The sequence below is a fragment of the Urocampus carinirostris genome, chromosome 7 (assembly GCF_059441175.1).
Source record: "Urocampus carinirostris isolate Australia breed hairy pipefish chromosome 7, RoL_Ucar_1.0, whole genome shotgun sequence".
NCBI lineage: Eukaryota > Metazoa > Chordata > Actinopteri > Syngnathiformes > Syngnathidae > Urocampus > Urocampus carinirostris.
In genome coordinates this window covers 8905627-8926115 of record NC_142355.1, presented here as the reverse complement: position 1 = coordinate 8926115, position 20489 = coordinate 8905627, and the positions used below count along the sequence as shown (strand labels likewise).

General features: G+C 39.9%; 1 protein-coding gene across 1 annotated transcript in view; it reads right to left on the bottom strand.

Annotated features, from left to right (window-relative positions):
* Positions 1-717: 717 nt before the first annotated feature.
* The window catches only part of slc38a8a (solute carrier family 38 member 8a), a 38940-nt gene continuing 19168 nt past the window's right edge, over positions 718-20489 (bottom strand). The window contains exons 6-11 of the mRNA XM_088339188.1: positions 15560-15674; positions 8938-9085; positions 6206-6408; positions 6082-6133; positions 2577-2717; positions 718-850 (exon numbers count right to left, since the gene is read on the bottom strand). Coding sequence (XP_088195314.1) covers positions 2615-2717; positions 6082-6133; positions 6206-6408; positions 8938-9085; positions 15560-15674 — 621 coding nt within the window. The 3' untranslated portion in view covers positions 718-850; positions 2577-2614. The remainder of the gene's footprint in view (positions 851-2576; positions 2718-6081; positions 6134-6205; positions 6409-8937; positions 9086-15559; positions 15675-20489) is intronic.

Below are 20489 nucleotides of genomic sequence, written 5' to 3'. Positions count from 1 at the left end.
TAATTGGAAATTATTATTTAGTTTAATTGTCGTTATCAATGTTTCAAAATATGACCCTGTTTCTACGATATATATTTCACAAAGAAACATTCAGACTGTGAAATCCAACAAAATTGGTTTAATGAGGCAAAACAAGCAGTCATGAAAATGGATGGCGGCATGAAACATTTAAAGGCATTGAAGCTGAATATGCATTTTTCAAATCAGATGCCGAACCTTACAGAAACTTCATTTAGAAAATAATCCTTATTTTTAGCATTCATTGCTTCAATCTCTTTATCTTCACCACACACGCTATTCAGAAGCAGGTCGGCGCCTTGCATGGCTGCATGGCCGCTGTTGGTGTGTGAGCGTGTGTGTGAATGGGTAAGTGTGAAGCACATTGTAAAGCACTTTGAGAGGTCTTCATTGACTTGAAAAGCGCTATATAAATGCAGACCATTTACCATTTTACCATTTCTGCTACACAAAAATGGTCATGTGACAATAGAGTGTAAGGAAATACCATGGCTTTCATCAGTAAGTCAAATTGTAAAATAATACATCAAAGTATCAATGGAACTTGACAGAGTCTGAGTTAGTTGTAGTGAAATTAAATGAAATGATCTGCATTTATATAGCGCTTTTCAAGTCAAGACTTCCCAAAGCGCTTTACGGTGTGCTTAACATTTCCCAATAGCGGCCAAGCAGCCATGTAAGGCGCTAACCTGCTTATTGGGGGTATTAGGGGTTCAGTGTCTTACCCAAGGACACTTTACATGTAACACGGAGGAGCCGGGATTCGAACTGCGATCTCTTGATCCCAAGACGAGCGCTCTACCTCCTGAGCCAGCCGATCTTCACAAATGTCCTGTGAAGCAGTGTTTCTTAAGATTTTTAAGACAAGGCACACTCACATGAATTAAAGCTTACCATTGGGACATCTTACAATTCAAAAGTAAAAAATTGAAAGAGAAAAAAAATGTTTTGAGACAGGCTATGATATAAATTGACAATAAGTTGACAATATAAAGTTGTTTCATTATTTAAGGCCGCTTTGGCTCTTGAAGTGTTTGAAGTAAATACGTTTGGCAGATATCATGTATTTTTTTTGTTTGTTTTGTTTTTGTATTCTCCTGTAATTTTAACTTGGTTTTCAAGTTTTACCATTATTTATGTATTCACATGTTTTTTGTTTGTAAAATCTTAATGATTGATTGTATTGTATTAACATTTTTTTTTCTTTTTTTCTTTTATTATTTCTTTTTTTTCTGTTGTTTCTTCTGTTATTTATGGGTGTGTTAAGTTTATATGTTTTGTGTTTGGGTTGATTTACGATGGTGGAATCAAACCTCTGTCAAAATTTGTGTGAGAAATTGTCACGGTCGCCGTGGCGACCAGTCTGCCGCGCCCCCGAACTCAAGCTGTAGCAGATCAGCTGATTGCTGGTCTGCTACTTAAGGCTGGGTTGTGGGTTTGGCGGGCGCTGGCTCATTACACATTCCCCGGTCTGTTATGCCTTGTCCTGTTTTAGTTTTAAACATTGTCCGTTCTGTTATGCCTTGTCCTGTTTAGTTGAGTTGGAAGAAACAACTGTTTGTTTTGTCATGTCCCAGAGTTTTGGACAACTTTTATTTTGGTGAATAAAAGTTTTGGATCGTTACGCAATTGAGTTCTCCCTTCCTGCCTCCTGCCTCCGTTCCGGTCCGGTCACCCCACTCCACTCCACCACGCCTCGTGACAGCCCCCTTCCACTTCGCCTCGTGACAGAAATAAAAAGTTTTTTAAAAAAATCTTAATGATATTCATTTTAAAAATATGACTATCCAAAACAATTTCATTACCCAGACAGATAAATAAAACAACAAAATGAAAAATTAATTGTGATCTGCTGCTACGTACCAATCTGGATGAACATCATTTACTCTGGGAGAGCACGCAAATATTCATGCTTGTTTTGTCAGTTTTTTTGTTTTGTTTTATCAAAATACTACCCCTTTTTACATGAAATTAGACAAGGCACTGTGCCACAATAGAGAATTGGTATGAATGGAAATAGTTAGGACATCAGACGAGCTGACTTTTAAGGAAAAATACGCCCTTGACTCAGCTAAGAAGAGTTGGAAGAAGATTTTATTTCTGTTCCAAAAGTCAATGCATGATCGTCCTTCAAAAATGGTACATTTCTCAAGGCTTAAATATGTAATTGCTTGCCTTATTTTAGGGCCTGTCCCCTGAGACAAAGCAGGACATCAGCTTTAGGTCTCAATATACATTTAGTACTTTGGTAGTCAAAATGTATTACCTCTCACTCTGAAGCCAGACAAAAAGACTACACTGGTAAGTCAGTGAGAGAACAGAAATTGTGTAAATCTATTTGGCACTGGATATGTGGAAGATCCAAGGCCAGATCCCCTTAATAAATTGAATTCTTATAATGTCACAGACTATGTCACAGGTTTTCTGGAATTCTTGGGGAGCTCTTTTCTTTTGAAACCACCTTTGATAATCGGTCCAATATTATTGGTGTTATCAATAAAATTCCAAGATCTCAAGGCACACAAGTGCCATTGTTTGAGAAAGACTGCTGTAAAGACCTTGAGTGTGGCAGGACTGTAAGTTCAAATCTTCATTGTCAGATCTTCCCGAGTATCTGCATGACTGCAATAGTCGTGCTCTGGCCAAAGATAAATGCGCCACACAGCAAGGTGACTACTCCCCAAAGTGTGAGGACAATTCTGAAAAAGACAGAAAATATAAAGATAGATCCCAACATATTATGTGTTGTTGTACAGTCCTACTCAGAGACCGTACTAACGCTTTTGTTCCTAGATCGTGGTGAATGTTGCAACAAGATGCGTCACAGCTTTATATTAACTACTTATTTTATGCAAATCATGAATTGCAGTGTAATCCTTAATACTCCTGCATCTCTCACGTTGTCATATAAAACTCCCGATCCAACCATTGAGGGGTGGGCTTGTTTATTTTTACCAACAAAGTACAACTGAAATAGTTATTGCACCATAGAGTACAAGCTCACTGAGGTTCTCCTAATGGGGATATTCTACAGTATCAAATCAAATGTAGAAAATATAAAATAAAAGACTGAAATCAGGGGGCCTATGTACAGGTATATATGCATATTTGGTATTGATCGTTCCACGATATTACATTGCTTCTTTGAGTGGAATACACAATGGAAGGCAAGAAACGTCAATTTCAGTTAAAGAAGATATATTCAAACAAGCACATTCCTGAGAGGATCACACTATGTAAAGTCCAGGTTTGGTCGATTTTAACAAAATACAATTCCTTATCAAGGGTTGAGCGGTTTGAGTGAAATGTCCCTCCAAACATCTCTCAATGTTTTTTTTTTTTCCTAACGACCACATTTATATTTGGACATTGGACAGTGGTTGTGTTCATAATACAAACCCTCTGGCCCTGAACTCAAAAATCCTGCAAAAACCTCAAAGTTTTGCAGGATGTGACTTATAAACACATCCACTGTCTAATGACAATCTGGGCAGGTAAAACAGGATCTAAAGAATATATAAATTTGGTCTTTAGAAAAAAATAAATAAACATTGATAGTGGGTGGTGAAGTTATATACTATTTTATACCCTGTTCTATTCAACTTATACTCAAAATACTTGTCCTAAGTAAGGACAATGACCTATCACCCTTCTCCCAAGCTTCAAAGGACAATTGGGAAATTTGCATCGATGACGGCGCGGACCAATCAGCCAAAAGCTTGGTCAGGGGGGCGTGAACATTTCATCACCATGTGTCATAGAAGTGGGCAACCCAGAAGCCCCCATCGTCTCCTGCACACGATTGTAAAATTGGCACAGGCAGAGACCTGATTTGTTAAACTCTTTGATTCGGCTAAATAAATTAATATGTGGACTATATTCTGCGCCCGGCTAAATAATTTCCCTGACTTTAGAACATGCTCCAACTGTGAGGAATTAGACAAGACACGTGAAGTGTCTTCTGAGTCAGATTTCAGAATAGTAAATGTTAAAACCTTAAATTGGTAACAGTTACGTTACCTTATGGGCTGGGCTTTATAGGCTTAACTGGGTGATAATATTTTTTATTTTGCAATAGCGTAAAGAATGACTTGAAATTCATCTTAAACCACAAACTCCTTCTTATCAGTGCCATTAAGCCCTCACTAAACTCAATATGTCCTGCTTTACCCCCAGGTTTAAAAAAAAACGACCATTTTGATGATGAACACAGCTTTGCCTCCTGGTGACAAAGGAGGAGAAACACCCAGTTTGTCGAATAATAGAGAAGGAGTGGTCATCAAACGACTCAAGACAGGTCACACGCCTGAAAACATATTTACAACGCCTGGCTTTACAGGTAAAAAAAAAACCTTCGAAGGAATGGGTCATCTGTTTTCAGCCTCTAGTTTGAAAACGTGTGTTTTCAGTACCCGGAACCAACAAATACACTAAGGGACAAACCCATTCCTCAAAATTACTCTGGGATGAACAGTAACTGCATTAGTTTTTAATTAACATACCGTAAATTCCAAACTATAAGCCGCTACTTTTTTCCCCAAACGTTCAACCCTGCGGCTTATTCAATGATGCGGCCAATTTATGTACGGTAATTTTTCTAACAGCCGCCTGCAGCGCTCGAGTACAAAAGGTAAGATTTAGACGGGTGAAATCTACTTTGCGAGAGTGTTGCTTACGTGTTTTTTATTAAGGGAGCGTGGGACGACCTACTGGGGAAGACGACTTTGGTAACGTCGGTTATAAGGAGGAAGATAAGGACGGTTTACCGTGGTTTTTTTGGTTTGGTTTGAACAATTTTATTGACACTGGTAACAGCAAATAAACAATGTGAGGTTTGAACAATTTTTCTCGACAATCTTAACAGCAATTAAGCATGTTCACAATGTTTTCTGCAAGTACCGTATATTTTTTTAACAGACACGTTTACTGTGTTGCGAGCGTGTTCCTGGCAGCGTTTTGCTACCCTTCACAGGCACGGTTTGGGATGAAACTTATAATATTATTATTAAAGCTTTGAAAACTCTCTCGGTGTACCATCTTTCTTTGTAAATATGTGTAACCATGTATAATATGTATTTGCAACTGTATATTTTTGTAATGTATATATTTTAGAGACTTATTCTGATATGATTTCCACGGGCGAATCAAAAAAGAAGGACAACGGGGGCTGATGGGAAGTGGAGTAAAGGTGAGACGTGTTTGTGGACCCAGCGGACAAAAGTGGATGTATATTTTTTCCACCCTTGCCTTTGTAAATATACTTTTTTTTTTCCTTGAATTATTTATAACGGGACCTGGACTCTGCAGGTCTGCATCAAACCTTAACTACCGGTATCATTTTCGGTTCATTTAGCCAGCTGTGGATTTTAGACTGTGTACTTTATATTCAGTTTCAATCGCTGATTGTGGTTCTTGGACTGATTGACTTTGGCCTGCCAGGTCCTTATGATGCTAGGTCCTTAACTTGGCCTTGGAATATGAGCTTGCTCTGTCCACTCCACGCATCGGCCCGGTATTGCAGTGCCTCCGGGAAAGGTGCATTTGCAATGATCGCAGCAAGGCTTTAGGGCTAGGACCTTAGCTTGGCCTTTTGGCTGAGAGTAAGTGTCCCGGCTCCTAGGCTTTGTAGCGTATTATGAACTGACCAATAACGGATAATGAATAACGAAGATAGATCAATAACCCTTAAAAACCCCAAAACCCCCAATCGCAGGACTTAAAGTCGGGTTTGGGTTAAGTTTGCGCATGCGGCTTATATGTAGGCATGGCTTGTGTAAGTACAAAAGCGGTTATCCTCTTAAAATGTGGTGGGTGCGGCTTATAACCTGGTGCTCTTTATAGTCGGGAATTTACGGTAACTGTAACTAATTACTGTTTTTCAGTAACATGCCCACACCGGTCCTATTGGGGAGCTGACACTCTTTGTTTAACTGCAGAATGACCGACTTTTCGGGCTAATGACCTGTTGTCACGCATCTTGCTGGTGCTTTCAAACACAAATCTTTAAGAGTCAAGACAGTGAAATGAAGCCATCATACACACACAAAGGATGTCCTTACTCACCTGGTTTTACAAGACACTGGTTGAGACTGCATAGCAAACATCAGACAAAGTCCTAGTCAAACACAGAAGAGTGTGTACGGTTGTTCAAGGTGTGAGAAAATGTGGACGCCAAACGACACCTTACCTGGAAAGATAAAAATGAAAAAGGCACTGATGCCACCTATGACGCTGATGACTTTACTGATGTCCGGTACAAACATGGCGATGAGAAGTGTGGCAGTGATCCACAAGAACGTCAGCGTGTAGCGGCTGCGGCTTTCAAACTTGTCCGTCACCATATGGCCGCGCCTCCTGCGCCAACTCAGCAAGGGGTCCTGGATCACAGATCTAAAAGAATAGATAGACTGGTATGAAATGTACTACTGTTTATGATATAAATGAGTTCTGGGAGGGACAGAATACATGTAACGGCATTACTTAATCAAATTACTGTCATGATTGCCGATTCAGAGCACCTGCCTGGAGAGCTGATTGGCTGTTGAACTCCTTTTAAACCCCCGACTTCCAAGAGATCCCTGTCAGATCGTCATGCGAACCGTTGCTCCCAGCTCGGCAAGCTCTGACGTCAGACTCTGTTCCTGCCCTGTTTTTCTCTGCCTGATCCTCGCGGCCAACCTGTTTTCGGACCTGACTCTGCCCCGTTCTGCCTGCCTGTTATCCGATCTGTTTTACCCCTTCCTGACTCCTGTTGCCGACCTTGTTTCCGAACTCGACACCGCCCTTGCTCTCCAGTCTCGGCTAACGACTAGTATTTCTTGCCTGTCTTCGATCCTCCTCGCTCGACACGGAAGTGCCACTTCCACGTCTCCTGCTGTCCTTGTCCGTCAACCATCGGACCGTGGAAGCAAGCCCTGCTCTCCCTTTTTATTAAAAAAAACTGAGAAAAACAAACGCTATTGGGTCCTGTGTCTGTTTCTGGTCCGTGACAATTACAGGAATATTTATTTAAAACAAAGATAAGTTTGCAGAATTACAATTTAACTCACAATTATGATCAAAACGCTCCACCAGACGGAATGTGTCAATCATAATTTTAATCACTGACATTCATGAGACAGACAGAGGCCCATACGTGAAGTCTGCACATAGAGTAGTATCGTCCGTATCTGTTGCGCGGAGGGTACGGACCACTCAACAACCACTGCATGTATCGGATGTTTTGAGACAAAATGGATATGGATTGTCTCAACACAGTGTTTTTTTGCAAGCTCTCAAGAGAAAAAATTATGAGGTTGGTGTACACATTTCTTCTATTTCTCTTATGATGTGGCCTTTTTAAAGCAGGTTTAGGGGTCGCCTCCAACGCATGTATATACCGTAACTTGTAGCTTTTAGGTCTCAGTAATCTGGGGGTAAGGGAATTACTTTTAAAATAAACAACCAGTAACCGTGACCAATGTTCCCTCTAAGTTGCTCGCATGCGCAATTGCGCACTGCCTGCACATTCTCAGCGCACAAGAAAATCTAGCCAGCGCACAAAAATCAGGGCTCGAAAATGCTAATTAAGAAGCGAATTAAGTCAAAGTTACAGTGCATGAAGGTAAAAATACACGGGTTCCCCTGACGTTGTGTTCTAAATGCGATGTTTGGAAGTCAATGTCGAACGAAGTTGAAAAGTAGAGTTTTTCAAGAACCAGCTTCTTCGGCTCGGCTCACTAAAGAGAACTGGCTCTTTCGGGTCCCAAACGGCTCTTCAGGTTGTTTTTGCTTCTTTAATCCCTACACGACCAAATATTACGTAAAATTGTGCACAAAATAACTTAAAGGAAGGGGGAATGGAACAAAAAAGAAAAAAATACCAAAATGAAAAAGTAGTGAAAAGCTGAGAAATAAGGAAGAGAAAAAAGAAGGAAAAATTCAGAAAAAAAGCCAGAAAAAAAGAAAAGAAAGAAACAAAGGAAAAAAAGTAAATAGAAAAGAAAAAGAAAAAAGTAACAGTTAGGAAAAAATAAACACAATGAGATTTTTTTTAAAGGGATTTAAAAAAGGAGAAAAAAAAAACAGGGAAAAGAAGAAAAAGTTTGTGTTGCATTCAAATAATTTCCAATTATACCAAGTCAATTTTGTTGCCAACATTGTACTTCCACTAAAAAAATGTGATTAAGTACAGTTCCATATCGTGCAACCGACTAAATAAGCCCCCAAAAATGTTAGTATTATTCCAGATATCAGGAAAAAAAAAAGAAAAAAAAATCTTGTGAAAGAATTGTAAAAACAAATGACGTTTGTAGGCCGTAAAACCTTTGCAATAATACATTAATCAATTCATTCAAAAGTGAATTATTTTTTTTGCATTGCCGGAAACTCAGCAAAATGTAACTTGATGTCAAGTTTTGGACATGTTTGATAATGATTTAGTTGCCACACTTGGGATTATGGTTGCTCACTGTTGTTTCAAGCGTTGCTCACCGACTTTGTGTGAACGCTCAGACCCCTGGAAAATTACAGGGAACATTGACCGTGATTAATAGCTGTTTTCAGTAACACGCCCAACTGTGCAAATAAATACAAGTTTCTCGGCCTTACGGGTGTCTCAAAAGATTGCATGTTTATATAATAGTTCATACATTTTTGCTTATTCCTCAAATCAATGTTTTTTTTCTCATAAATTCATTTTTCTACCTTTAGAAAGTGCTAAATAATACATAATGTTCCTTTGAGGAAAATTACATGTCTCTCATCTCTCATCTCATTAGCTACACCGCTTATCCTCAGTAGGGTCGCGGGGGTGCTGGAGCCCATCCCAGCAATCATCGGGCAGTGGGCAGGGGACACCCTGAACAGGTTGCCAGCCAATCGCAGGGCAGAAAATTACATGTATACTTATAAATACAAAAGAATAAGAAAGAATTATACCTGCCCAGCAATAGGATGATGGGGTAGATGGTGATAATAGAGACTCCAAAAAGGAGTCTGGCAACCAAAATCAGAACATCATTGCCCATATATGACATCAGAATGTCGGCTTTCACGTCCTTCCCAAATGTGAGGAAGCCATAAACCCCTGCAACAAAGAAAGACACAATGCAGTTGAAGCCGTACACCAGTTGTCAAGGTGTACCATAATGACCATCATGCACGTTGCAAACTATTTTTACCACCGTTCGATTTTCACATGTGCGGAGTAACACTTGGACCTACCTCCTGTCAAAAACGACATTAGCAGTGGACATAATAATGTGCTGAAAAGATCATGAAACTGGTAGCTGCGTGTCAAGAAACCTTGTCCGCAAACAATGACAAGCTGTAAATAGACTGCAGAAAATGGCTGAGTGTCCTGGTATATATAGAGATATAATAAACAACGCTATACATTGAATATTTGTCTTTACTGTATATCAAAATAATATCTGTCTTTAGCGCTGGCAGAAATGGGATGTTATGCAAGACCTTTTCTTTGGATATAACAGTGTTCCTTTTACCTGTGAAACGTGATGGGTCCCGGGGTCTCGCATGCTCAAAAATCTATGGGTCCCAACAGAGATCTATGGGTCCCCAAAATTTTGTGTTATCGAGGTTGAAATCGTAAATCGGCGACAAATATATAATATAAATCTATATATTCATTCCGTTTTAATCATCTCATCTCATCTCGTACCGCTTATCCTTATTAGGGTCACGGAGGGGCTGGAGCCCATCCCAGGCATCTCCGGGCAGTGGGCAGGGGACACCCTGAACTGGTCGCCAGCCAATCACAGGGCACACGTGGACAGACAACTCACTCACTCAGTCACACCTAGGGACAATTTGGACCGTCCAATTCACCTGAAATGCATGTCTTTGGAATGTGGGAGGAAACCGGAGTACCCGGAGGAAACCCACGCAAGCACGGGGAGAACATACAAACTCCGCACAGTAAGGCCGGTAGCTGAATTTGAACCCACGCAGGAGGTTCCCACGACCTCAGAACTGTGCTGCACACGCACTAACCACTGCGCCGCCGTGCTGCCCCGTTTTATTCATCAAATTATGAATTCATTTTCTGCATCAAATTATTGGTGGTAATATACCGATTAAAGGGATAACCACAAACCTGTCTTTTTTTTATTTTCTCCTTTTATACTTCCTTTTTTTCTTAACTTTTTTATATGTCATAATAATTCGTAATATAATGCATCAAAGCAAGCGAGCGGTTTGAGAGACGGCTCTTTTTAATGAGTTGAGCCGAAAAAGCCGGTTCTCTAAAAAAAGACGGACTTCCTTTCACTACACAACGAGATCTCGTTGGCCGAGATCAGCGTGCAGACGAAAACTCGAACCGCGAGACCAAAACAACAATGGCGGATCTGCTTGATGAAAAGTTTGGAGTGCAGTAAATCTTTGTTAAAAAGAAGTAATCGGGTAATAATGACAATTTTGTGGCAAAAAGGTTGCGTCCCGGGGACGCACGTTGATTTGAGACGACGCGTCTCCAGCAAAAATGGTGCGTCTAGGACGCAAGGACGCGGGCAAACGAGAACACTGATATAATCATTAAAAAATAATTGCAATAATTCTGCTAATCATTTTCAAAACCATCAGACGAAACAAATGGCACAGGAGACGGCAATGTCTATAGTAGAGTTACATGATGAAAAGGATATAGCATCAAAGAACTCCCAGGTCTTATTTTTTTTTTCTAGATGTTAGAATAATTATAAAAAGAAAAAACATTAGTTGTCATTAGAGCAAATTGTACAGGGCAGCTGAGTGGTTAGCGCGTCTGCGGTTGAGTTCTGAGGAATCGGGTTCAAATCAGCCTTCCTGTGCGGGGTTTGCATGTTCTCCCTGTGCTTGCGTGGGTTTCCTCTGGGCCTTCTGGTTTCGTCCCACATTCCAAAAACATGCATGGCAGGTTAATTAGCTAGTTCAAATTGTCCCCTAGGTGTGAATGAACTTGAACTCTCGACTAGTACTTAAGTCTGAATAAACCATTCCAACGATAGCATTACATTTCAGTTTTGGTAAAGTTTTTGCCATTTACAGTTATTAGTCTTAAGCTTTACTCGAGGTTTTTGTCTCTATATTTCTTTTAAAATATCTCACAAATAACGATGTCTCTATTCTACACATCCTTTGTTTGCATGTGGCTTTTTATTTAGGCACAGGAACAATAAAACAACATCAACCACAACAAATATTTGCTCGAAAAAAGTTGTACAATGATATAATACATAAACATGTGCCCAAAGGGAGTAGGCGGGAACAAAAGCTTTTACGTGCCTACCCCATTCCCATTCCTATTTAAAATTAAAACAAGAAAACAGAGCTGTATGGTACAAAAGGGAAATTAGTAAAAAAAGAAATTACATTTCAGACTTGTGATTATTCTGCTTGCGACTCCTATAACAAATAATACCAAAAATAACTAGAAGAAATATATTAATCCTCTTTATCAAATTTATCAAAAATATTAATAGTATAGTATAGTATAGTATAGTATAGTATAGTATAGTATAGTATAGTATAGTATAGTATACCGTATTTTCCGCACTATAAGGCGCACCGGGTTATACGGCGCACCCCGAAAAAATAGTTTTTGGTCCTATATTTGACATACATAAGACGCACCGGATTATAAGGCGCTACAATGGGAACGTGGACAAAACAGTCATATAGTTCAGTCAAACTCATTACCCCCTTAACATTCCCAAAGCTTGCAAAGACGCAAATACGTGTCGAGAACACATGCGGATGCGGTGTCCGTACGATGTCACTCAAATGCATCGTTCCATCATTCGGAAGGTTAAAGTCCCGGGATTCAAGAAATGCCAACCATTCCTTAGTTTCTATTTTCGCTCGCAACTTTACTGTGCATATGACAATAAACACTTGGAATTGAGTTTAATTTAAAAATAGACACTCCATTCCATCCATTATCTGCACCGCTTATCACAGAAACATCGAGTTCAGTCTGAAACAAGATACAGGGAAAATATAAAGCCGAAGTAGCTCACCGAAGTCGTTTTGTTCAATAATAATGTGCAGCCATGGTCCTCTTATATCCGTGAGTTTAGTAAATCCAGGAGAATAAAATATTTACAAATACAGAATAGTAAAAAAATGCTTTCTGTATGCCGTCAACGATGTGCTATACGCATTCATCTTTTTCGGCCAATTGCAGGCTTTGTTTTGCCGCTTCAGCCAATGCCAGCCTGTAAATGATAAAAAGGATCCGCCCCTTGACCTCCGAATAACTTTAGCCAATAGTGATCGAGTCAACTGATGATTGACACATCTTTTTCGGCCAATTGCAGGCTTTGTTTTACAGCTTAAGCCTATGCCAGGCTGTAAATGATAAAAAGGATCCGCCCCCTTGACCTCCGAATAACTTCAGCCAATAGTGATCGATTCAAATGATGATTGACACATTGGTTAGCCAATGAAACGCCGGTAAATAAATCCCAGCATACACCGCGGACTACTTGGCGTTTGGGGGAAAATCTAGTCGGCGGCTGCAAGTTAGTTGGAAAACTTTGCAATTTTAAAATTGATCCATAAATAAGGCGCACTGTATTATAAGGCGCATGGTCAGCTTTTGAAAAAAATTAAGACTTTTAGGTGCGCCTTATAGTGCGGAAAATACGGTAGTATGTATTTCCTAAAATGTTTGAAATGTAAATAGGGAATGTAATTTAAATGGGGCTTTTGGACTCATTATTACCGCAATTTGTAATTTTGGCTGTGTGTACGAGTCATTAGATAATTAGTATTTTAAAAATCCAGTCTATATATGTGTATATATTTTTTAAAATATTAACAATTGGCGGCACAGCAGATGAGTGGTTAACACGTCCGCGGCACATATCTAAGGTTATAGGATCAAATCCTTCTGTGCGGAGTTTGCATGTTCTTCCTGTGCCTGTGCGGGTTTTCTCCGGGCACTACGGTTTCCTCCCACATTCCAAAAACATGCATGTCAGGTTGATTGGCCGATCCAAATTGTCCCTAGGTGTGAATGAGCGAGTGAGTTGTCTGTCTCTTTGTGCTCTGTGAGTGGCTGGCAACCAGTTAAGGGTGTCCCCTGCCTACTGCCCGAAGATAGCTGGGAAGAGCTCCACCCTACATAGGATAAGCAGTGCAGATAAAAAATGGATTAAAAAATGGGGGTTGTTTTGTTTCAATGCCCTATTCTACTTTTTAATAGCATTAGTTAAAAAATTGTTTATTGATGTCTTCCATTGGTCCTCTGAAGTTGAAAGGCGGACGTAGCAAAAGCAAACGGCAGCAAAATCTAAATTTTTTACTCTGAAAGTCTTAGCTGAGTTTGGGTTTAAATATCTCCTACCAAAAGTAGACATCTGTCATAATCATTTTCACTTCTTTTGCTACCAAAGTCATCCAGCTTTTTGAATACTATTGTTCACCGAGTCCGTATTGACCTTTTGATGAAGTCGCTTTCTCATGTTTTACATGCAAACAGGTAAGTTGTGGTAATTGCAGAATGAACTGTACGACACAGAGACCCCTCGCTTTATCATGCTTTAGCTATTACTGGTTTTGAATAGAATTGAACTGCCTTTATTGTCAGTCTCACATTGATATGACTTTTGTGCATTGTGTTTAGCAGACAGCAGACAGAAAATGCTATCAAGAGGACAGTTTACCAAGGGGTTTGTATGTTGCGAGGGCGTGACTGTCCGTGTGCGCGGCTGTGATAGGCTGGGTGTTAATCTGGCCACCAAAACAAACTGCGGAACACGGCAACCGCTAGCTGTTAGCAGCTCGTTACATTAAATGGAACTCTGAGGAATGTCAGAATAGCGAAAAGAATTGGTGATCACCAGCTGGTGCGCCATGAATTATTATCGGGTTCGGGAAGGGACTGAAGTGGCGTCGGGAGAGAAGGCTATAGCGAGGCTGCAAGTCTGGCCCACTGCTACGGCTAGGTTAATCACTCTCTGTAAGCACCCATGCAGAGCGTGTATCTCAGCAGCCCTGGATCCATTACCCATGAAACTGATGACCTGAAGCTACAACTAGTGAAACACTACATTCGGGACTCATCGCAGAGACTTGGCTCAACCGGCAATTCCCGTTGCTAGCTTGCAGCTGGCCGGACACTCTCTAAATTGCTTTGTTGCACTGAAAGAAGAAGACCTCTAATTTCGTTGTACTTTTGTAAAATGACACTAAAGAACATTTATTCAACTGCATATCTGTGTTCTTTGTTTTTATTTGTAGATCTACTGTTCTTGTTTTGTCACGGTTGTATACTCTCAGTTGATAAGGGCCTCAACTTTGACATGTGGCGGCTTTTACAAAGAAGCGCTGCTACTTAGCAGATTTTCACGTTTCGCGGGGGGGTTTTGGTCCCCATTGATCGCGATAACCGAGGGATTACTCAGTGTTCATTTTACCTCTGAAAAGTGATGGGTCCCGGGGACTCGCATGCTCAAAAATCTATGGGTCCCAACAGAGATCTATGGGTCCCCAAAATTTAGTGTTATCAGGGTTGAAATTGTAAATCGGCAACAAATATATAATATAAATCCATATATTCATTCAGTTTTAATCAACACAGTTTATTGGTAATACAAAGCAGTTATCACTTCAGATGTTTCAGTTCACAATATTGTCCATTATACAAAATAATATTGCTGAAATATTAATCTATCTTTTCATTCAGTTTTAATCATCACAGTTAATTGGGAATACAAAGCAAGTTATCACTTCTGATTTTGCAGTTCATATATTCTTTGTAGTTTGCTGTCCCGCCACAGTTGTAATGCCTTCCCAAGGTCCAATCCATTATCATCCTCCTCATAGCGTCACCAGGAATATAATTTAGTCCATTTTGGCAGAAATATCCTTTTCTTGCTAGGAGTATTCTTTTGTTTATGTTCTTTTGTCGAATCGTTCACTTCAACACACGTGTTTTCCTTGCCCCCGCGATCTTCCGAAGAATTTCTCCGCAGTTTTTTCAAGCCGGAATTATTGCCGTTGTTATCACTTTCTGCATTATGTTTTGACTTATTACTGACACTCAAGAAATTACCAATTTTGGTTTGATTTTCACCTTCCCTCGACGACAAGCACCACAACAATGACGTCATCTCGAAGCAACGAGATCTCGTTTGCCGAGATCGGCGTGCAGACAAAAACTTGAACCGCGAGACCAAAACAACAATGGCGGATCTGCCTGACGAAAAGTTTGGATTGCGGTAAATCTTTGTAAAAAAAAAAAAGTAATTGGGTAATAATGACAATTTTGTGTCGAAAAAGTTATGTCCCGGGGACGCATGTTAGTTTGACACAATGCGTCCCCAGCAAAAATGATGCGTCTAGGACGCAGGGACGCGGGCAAATGAGAACACTGATTGTTGTATATGTAATCAAATGTGCAGCAGTTCTGAATTGGCCCCCGGGTCTCAGGTTTGACTCCTGCATTACACATTCCAGTCTAACGAAAGCATTTGATTTCATCTTTGTCGGGTGTTGATGAGTAATTATATATATAAATCAGTTAGCACAGTGAGCGAAGCAATTGTTAACTGACCTGTGAGTGTGTAAATAATGAGGCAGATAATCATAGTAACCACGGAGATGAAGGCCCAGTGGGATAGACGCTGGTTCTCCATGCTGCTGTAAATTGCGATGGATGCCTCATGACACTGGAGTGCAGAAAGAAATATCATTATTAAAGATGAGCACCAATCACTTAGCAAGTTACCGTATATACTCGCATATAAGTCAAATATAAAACTATAAAGTACAATACAGTGGTACCTCTATAAACAAAGTCATAAATGGTGTGCTACGTGAATTGTGTAGATCCAAGGAGAAAAAGTGGAGGATAATGTATTATTGTAAAGGCCTACAAACATCATTTGTTTTTACAACAATTCTTTCACTAGATTTCCTTTTTTTTTTCCTGGTATCTTTTGTCGCATAATACTAACATTTTGGGGGGCTTATTTAGTCTGTTGCACGATACACAACTGTATTTAGTCACATTTTTTAGTGGAAGTACAATGTTGGCAATAAGGTTGACTTGGTATGATTTTTCCCTGTTTTTTTCTATGTCTCTTTAATTATTTAAAAAAAAATCTCATTGTGTTTATTTCTTCCTAGCTGTTACTTTTTTCTTTTTGTTCTCTACTTCCTTTTTTTTCCTTTGTTTCTTTCTTTTCTTTTTTTCTGGCTTTTTTTTTTTTTTTTCCTTCTTTTTTCTCTTCATTTTGTCTCTTTTTTCTCAGCTTTTCACTACTTTTTCATGTTGGTATTTTTTTCTTTTTTGTTCTGTTCCCCCTTCCTTTAAGTCATTTTGTGCATAATTTTACATAATATTTGGTCATATAGGGATGAAAGAAGCAAAAACAACCTGAAGAGCCGTTTAGTTCCCGAGCCGAGCAGAGGAAGCCGGTTCTCGAAAAACTCAACTGACTCTACTTAACTTCGTTCTACTTCGACCTGGACTTCAAAATACCGCATTTAGGACACAACGTCAGGGGAACCCTTGTATTTTTACCTTCATGCACTGTAACTTTGACTTAATTCGCTTCTTAATTAGCAATTTCGAGCCCTGATTTTTGTGAGCTGGCTAGATTTTCTTGTGCGCGGAAAAGCTCTGGGCAGTGCCAATTGCGCACACACGCAGCTTAGGGGGAACATTGATGGGAGTAGTTGCCTGTCGAGCCATGCAACTGCTGAAAGCAAGTATCACAACCCATGGAAGATACACCAAAGAATCAAACCTAATTTCTGTGTTTTTAGTCAATTAGGTTGGAGAATGGTCAACTGCAGCCCATACGTCATGATACATAGATTAGATTGTAAACAAACTATCCATCCATCCATTATCTGCACAGCTTATCCTCAGGAGGGTTGCGGGGGCTCTAGAGCCCATCCCAGACACCTTCGGGCAGTGGGCAGGGGACACCCTCAACTGGTTGCCGGCCAGTCGCAGGGCACACAGAGCCAACTACCTCGCTTATTCACACCTAGGGACAATTTGGAATGAGGGAGGAAACCGGAGTGCCCGGCAGAAACTCACGCAAGCACGGGGAGAACATACAAACTCCGCACAGGAAGGCTGGTAGCTGGATTTGATCACATGACCTCGGAACTGAAGCGCTAACCACTAAGCTGCCGTGCCGCCCCTAAACAAACTAGAAGGATGCTAACTGCTAAATTGATCATTCTAGTTTATGGCATCCCGACATTGAGAACTACGAGATATACATTTCTACGACGTCTATATGACAACGTTTCTTTCCGACACTGGGAAGACGACTTTGATGGCTTCAGTTCTAAGGAGGAAGATGAGGACGGTTTACGATGATTTTTACAAGTACGGTATGTTTTTTTTAACAGACCCGTTTACTGTGTTGCGAACGTGTTGCTAGCGTGTTGCTACCTGTCACAGGCACCGTTTGGGATGAAAGTTATATTGTTATTATTAAAGCTTTGAAATCTCTCTCGGTGTACCGTCTTTCTTTGTAAATATGTGTAACCATGTATAATATGTATTTGCAACTGTATATTTTTGTAATGTATTCATTTCAGAGATTTATTCTCATATGTTTTGTACGGGCGAATCAAAAAGAAGGGACGAAAACCACGGGGGCTGACGGGAAGTGGAGTAAACGTGTGACGTGTTTGTGGACGCGGCGGACAATAGTGGATATATATTTTTCCCACCCTTACCTTTGGAAATATACACTTTTTTCCTTGGATTACTTTCAACGGGACCCAGACTCTACAGGTCTGAATCAAACTTTAAGTACCGGTATCATTTTCGGTTCATTTTGCCGGCTGTGTACTTTAATGAAGGACATTCCGTTTCAATCGCGGGACTTAAAGTCGGGTTTGGGTTAATTTTGTGTTTGTGTTACATTTTTTTATGTGGGCGCATGCGGCTTAAATACAGGTGCGGCTTGTGTAAGTACAAAATCTGTTTTCCTCTTAAAATGTGGTGGGTGCGGCTTATAATCAGGTGCGCTCTATAGTTCGGAATTTACGGTACATATCTGGTTGATTATTAAAAAATAATTTTGCTAGAGAAATCACCATAACCCAGCACTGGTGAGCTATTTTCAAAACAGATCCAAAGGCACCTCACCTGACCTCAGGGGCCACCCTGGTGCCCACAGGCACTACGTTGGAGAGCCCTGTACTAGATCTATGATGAGACATCACAAAGTCCAATAGGTGCTCACCACAACATGACTTATCTTTTCTCTTAGGGGTTCCTGGAGGTAAGCCCGTGTCTTATTACTGGTATCTCTCCAGCTGCAGGTTGATAAGACATAAAACGAAGGGATTTGGATACCCAGTTGGTCACACAGCCCGAGTCTCCCCCACTCCATCCCAGATGCCACGTACTTCTTTTCAATCTCAAAACCTTTTCTTCCTCCGCTTGCTAGTATCTAATCAGCTCTCCATTCAGAGCTTTGGACAGCAATGGCTTACCTAAAGGCGGGAAGAGGTTGGGGGGGGGGGGTTCCTCTGTGCACAAATGTGTGAGAGGACACGCGGTAATCCTCTCCGTAGATACCGCCTGCATCCGTCAGGGGTTACCGTGGCAACATGGACGTTCTACACAAGCCTGCAGCACTTTTTTCAGCAACCTACTTATTAAATATGAAAAACTCTTTCAGATCTGCTTAGCTGCAGTGGACTATGACAGCAAGGTGCCCTTTAATACACTTGGGGGAAAGTTAAGGCTTTTGACTTCAGACTTTACTTTTTATCCTTTTCTTGCCACTTGGCCTCTCGCCACTCTTTTTGTCACTTGCTACTGTAAAAAAAAATGACTCAAACATTAAAGCATCGGAACGGGGATGTATACTTGTCAGAGATCGACATCATTAAGACTATTTGGTGGCTATATTTGCACAGATAAAATACATGTATATAGTTTAATTCTACATGCTGATGGCAGAAAAGAACTCACGTCTTTCCTGGATGAAGTCCAAACAGAGAGAGGGAGTGGTTTATTTTGCGTCAGAGAAATCAGTACACACAAGAACATGACTTCAACATAAAAGAATACAAGATTGATAAACGTACAAGAGATATAATTACACTCATTGTTGAAACGTTACTTTATGTGTGTGTGTGTGTATGAGAAACATTGTTTTTATATTTAGTAATATAAAAACAAGCAACAAAAATTACCTTGAGACAGAAATTCAAAAGATTTACATTGAAAACCTGACACTACTCAAAACTCAAACTCAAGCAAAGTAAAGAGAAACTGTGCAATATTTGACCACTACGTGTATTGAGTATTGTAAAAACAAACAAGTGCTACAAAGCACAAGGAAGATTACAAACTTCAGCTTCAAAGTGACCTGCACTATTTTTCTATGTATTTTAGTAGCCTTTTGCAGAGAAAGAAAAAAGGAGAAAACAATAATTAAAAAGAGAGAGAAAGGAATAAAGAATTTTCAAGAACAACAACAAAAAAAGATGGGGAGAAAAGATATAATTTGATCTTTGAATACTTATTAAATAATTCCAAATTGTCTGTCAGCTCCTTTTATTGCTTTTTCCTTGGGTGCGCTGTTTCCAGATGTGTGCTTTCATATTTAAGCATTTAACCAATTACACTTCAGCCGTTATTTTTTGCTAAGGTCAGAATTTTACCTGGAGGCTTCCACAATCAGTTTTGCAGCACTAGGGGCACAAAATAAGTGTAAAGGTTAAATTTCAAGTTAGCGACACCATGGCCTTCTAGAAGGCGTAACAAATGTCAGCGGTTTCACAAAGTGTGATTGGCTACAGGGCGATAACAAAAGTATTACAACGAATAGGGCAAAATAATACAGTTATCCCCCGTGTTCACTGCTGTTTTAAACTGACTATTTCAACCATGAATATATTAAAAATGTATGCCAGGAATACGAAGGGACAGGCTTGACTTTCAACCTTGGCTTTTATGATGATGGAAAAAAACTCCTTGATGGAATTGAAACGCAGATAATCTAAAGTAATAGTAAAGTAATTGAAATCTTCTTGAAGAAATAAATGAGGATAATTTAATGCACAGATAAAAATGATTTTGATGAGTAAAAAGTGTCTATATTCCTAAATAATAGTGCAATTACCGTAGAAGCTGTCATTATTGAAATGAAAATCAAATGAAATGAAATGCAGCCATGTAAGGCGCTAACCTGCTTATTGGGGGCATTAGGGGTTCAGTGTCTTACCCAAGGACACTTCGTTATGTAACACGGAGGAGCCGGGATTCGAACTGCGCTCTACCTCCTGGGCCAATGATTGATGTTTTTTGCATATGTCTCAGCTGCAGTAAATGTTTTATAGTTGAGAGGTAGTTATTAAGGATTGCATTGATTCAGATCAAGCACTACTGAAGGCCTAGGTGTGAAATGCATGACCTGGCACTACTAAATATGTTAACTTACCTTAATACAGGAATACTTCTAAATACAAGATTCATTCATTCCTAGATCATGCTCGTA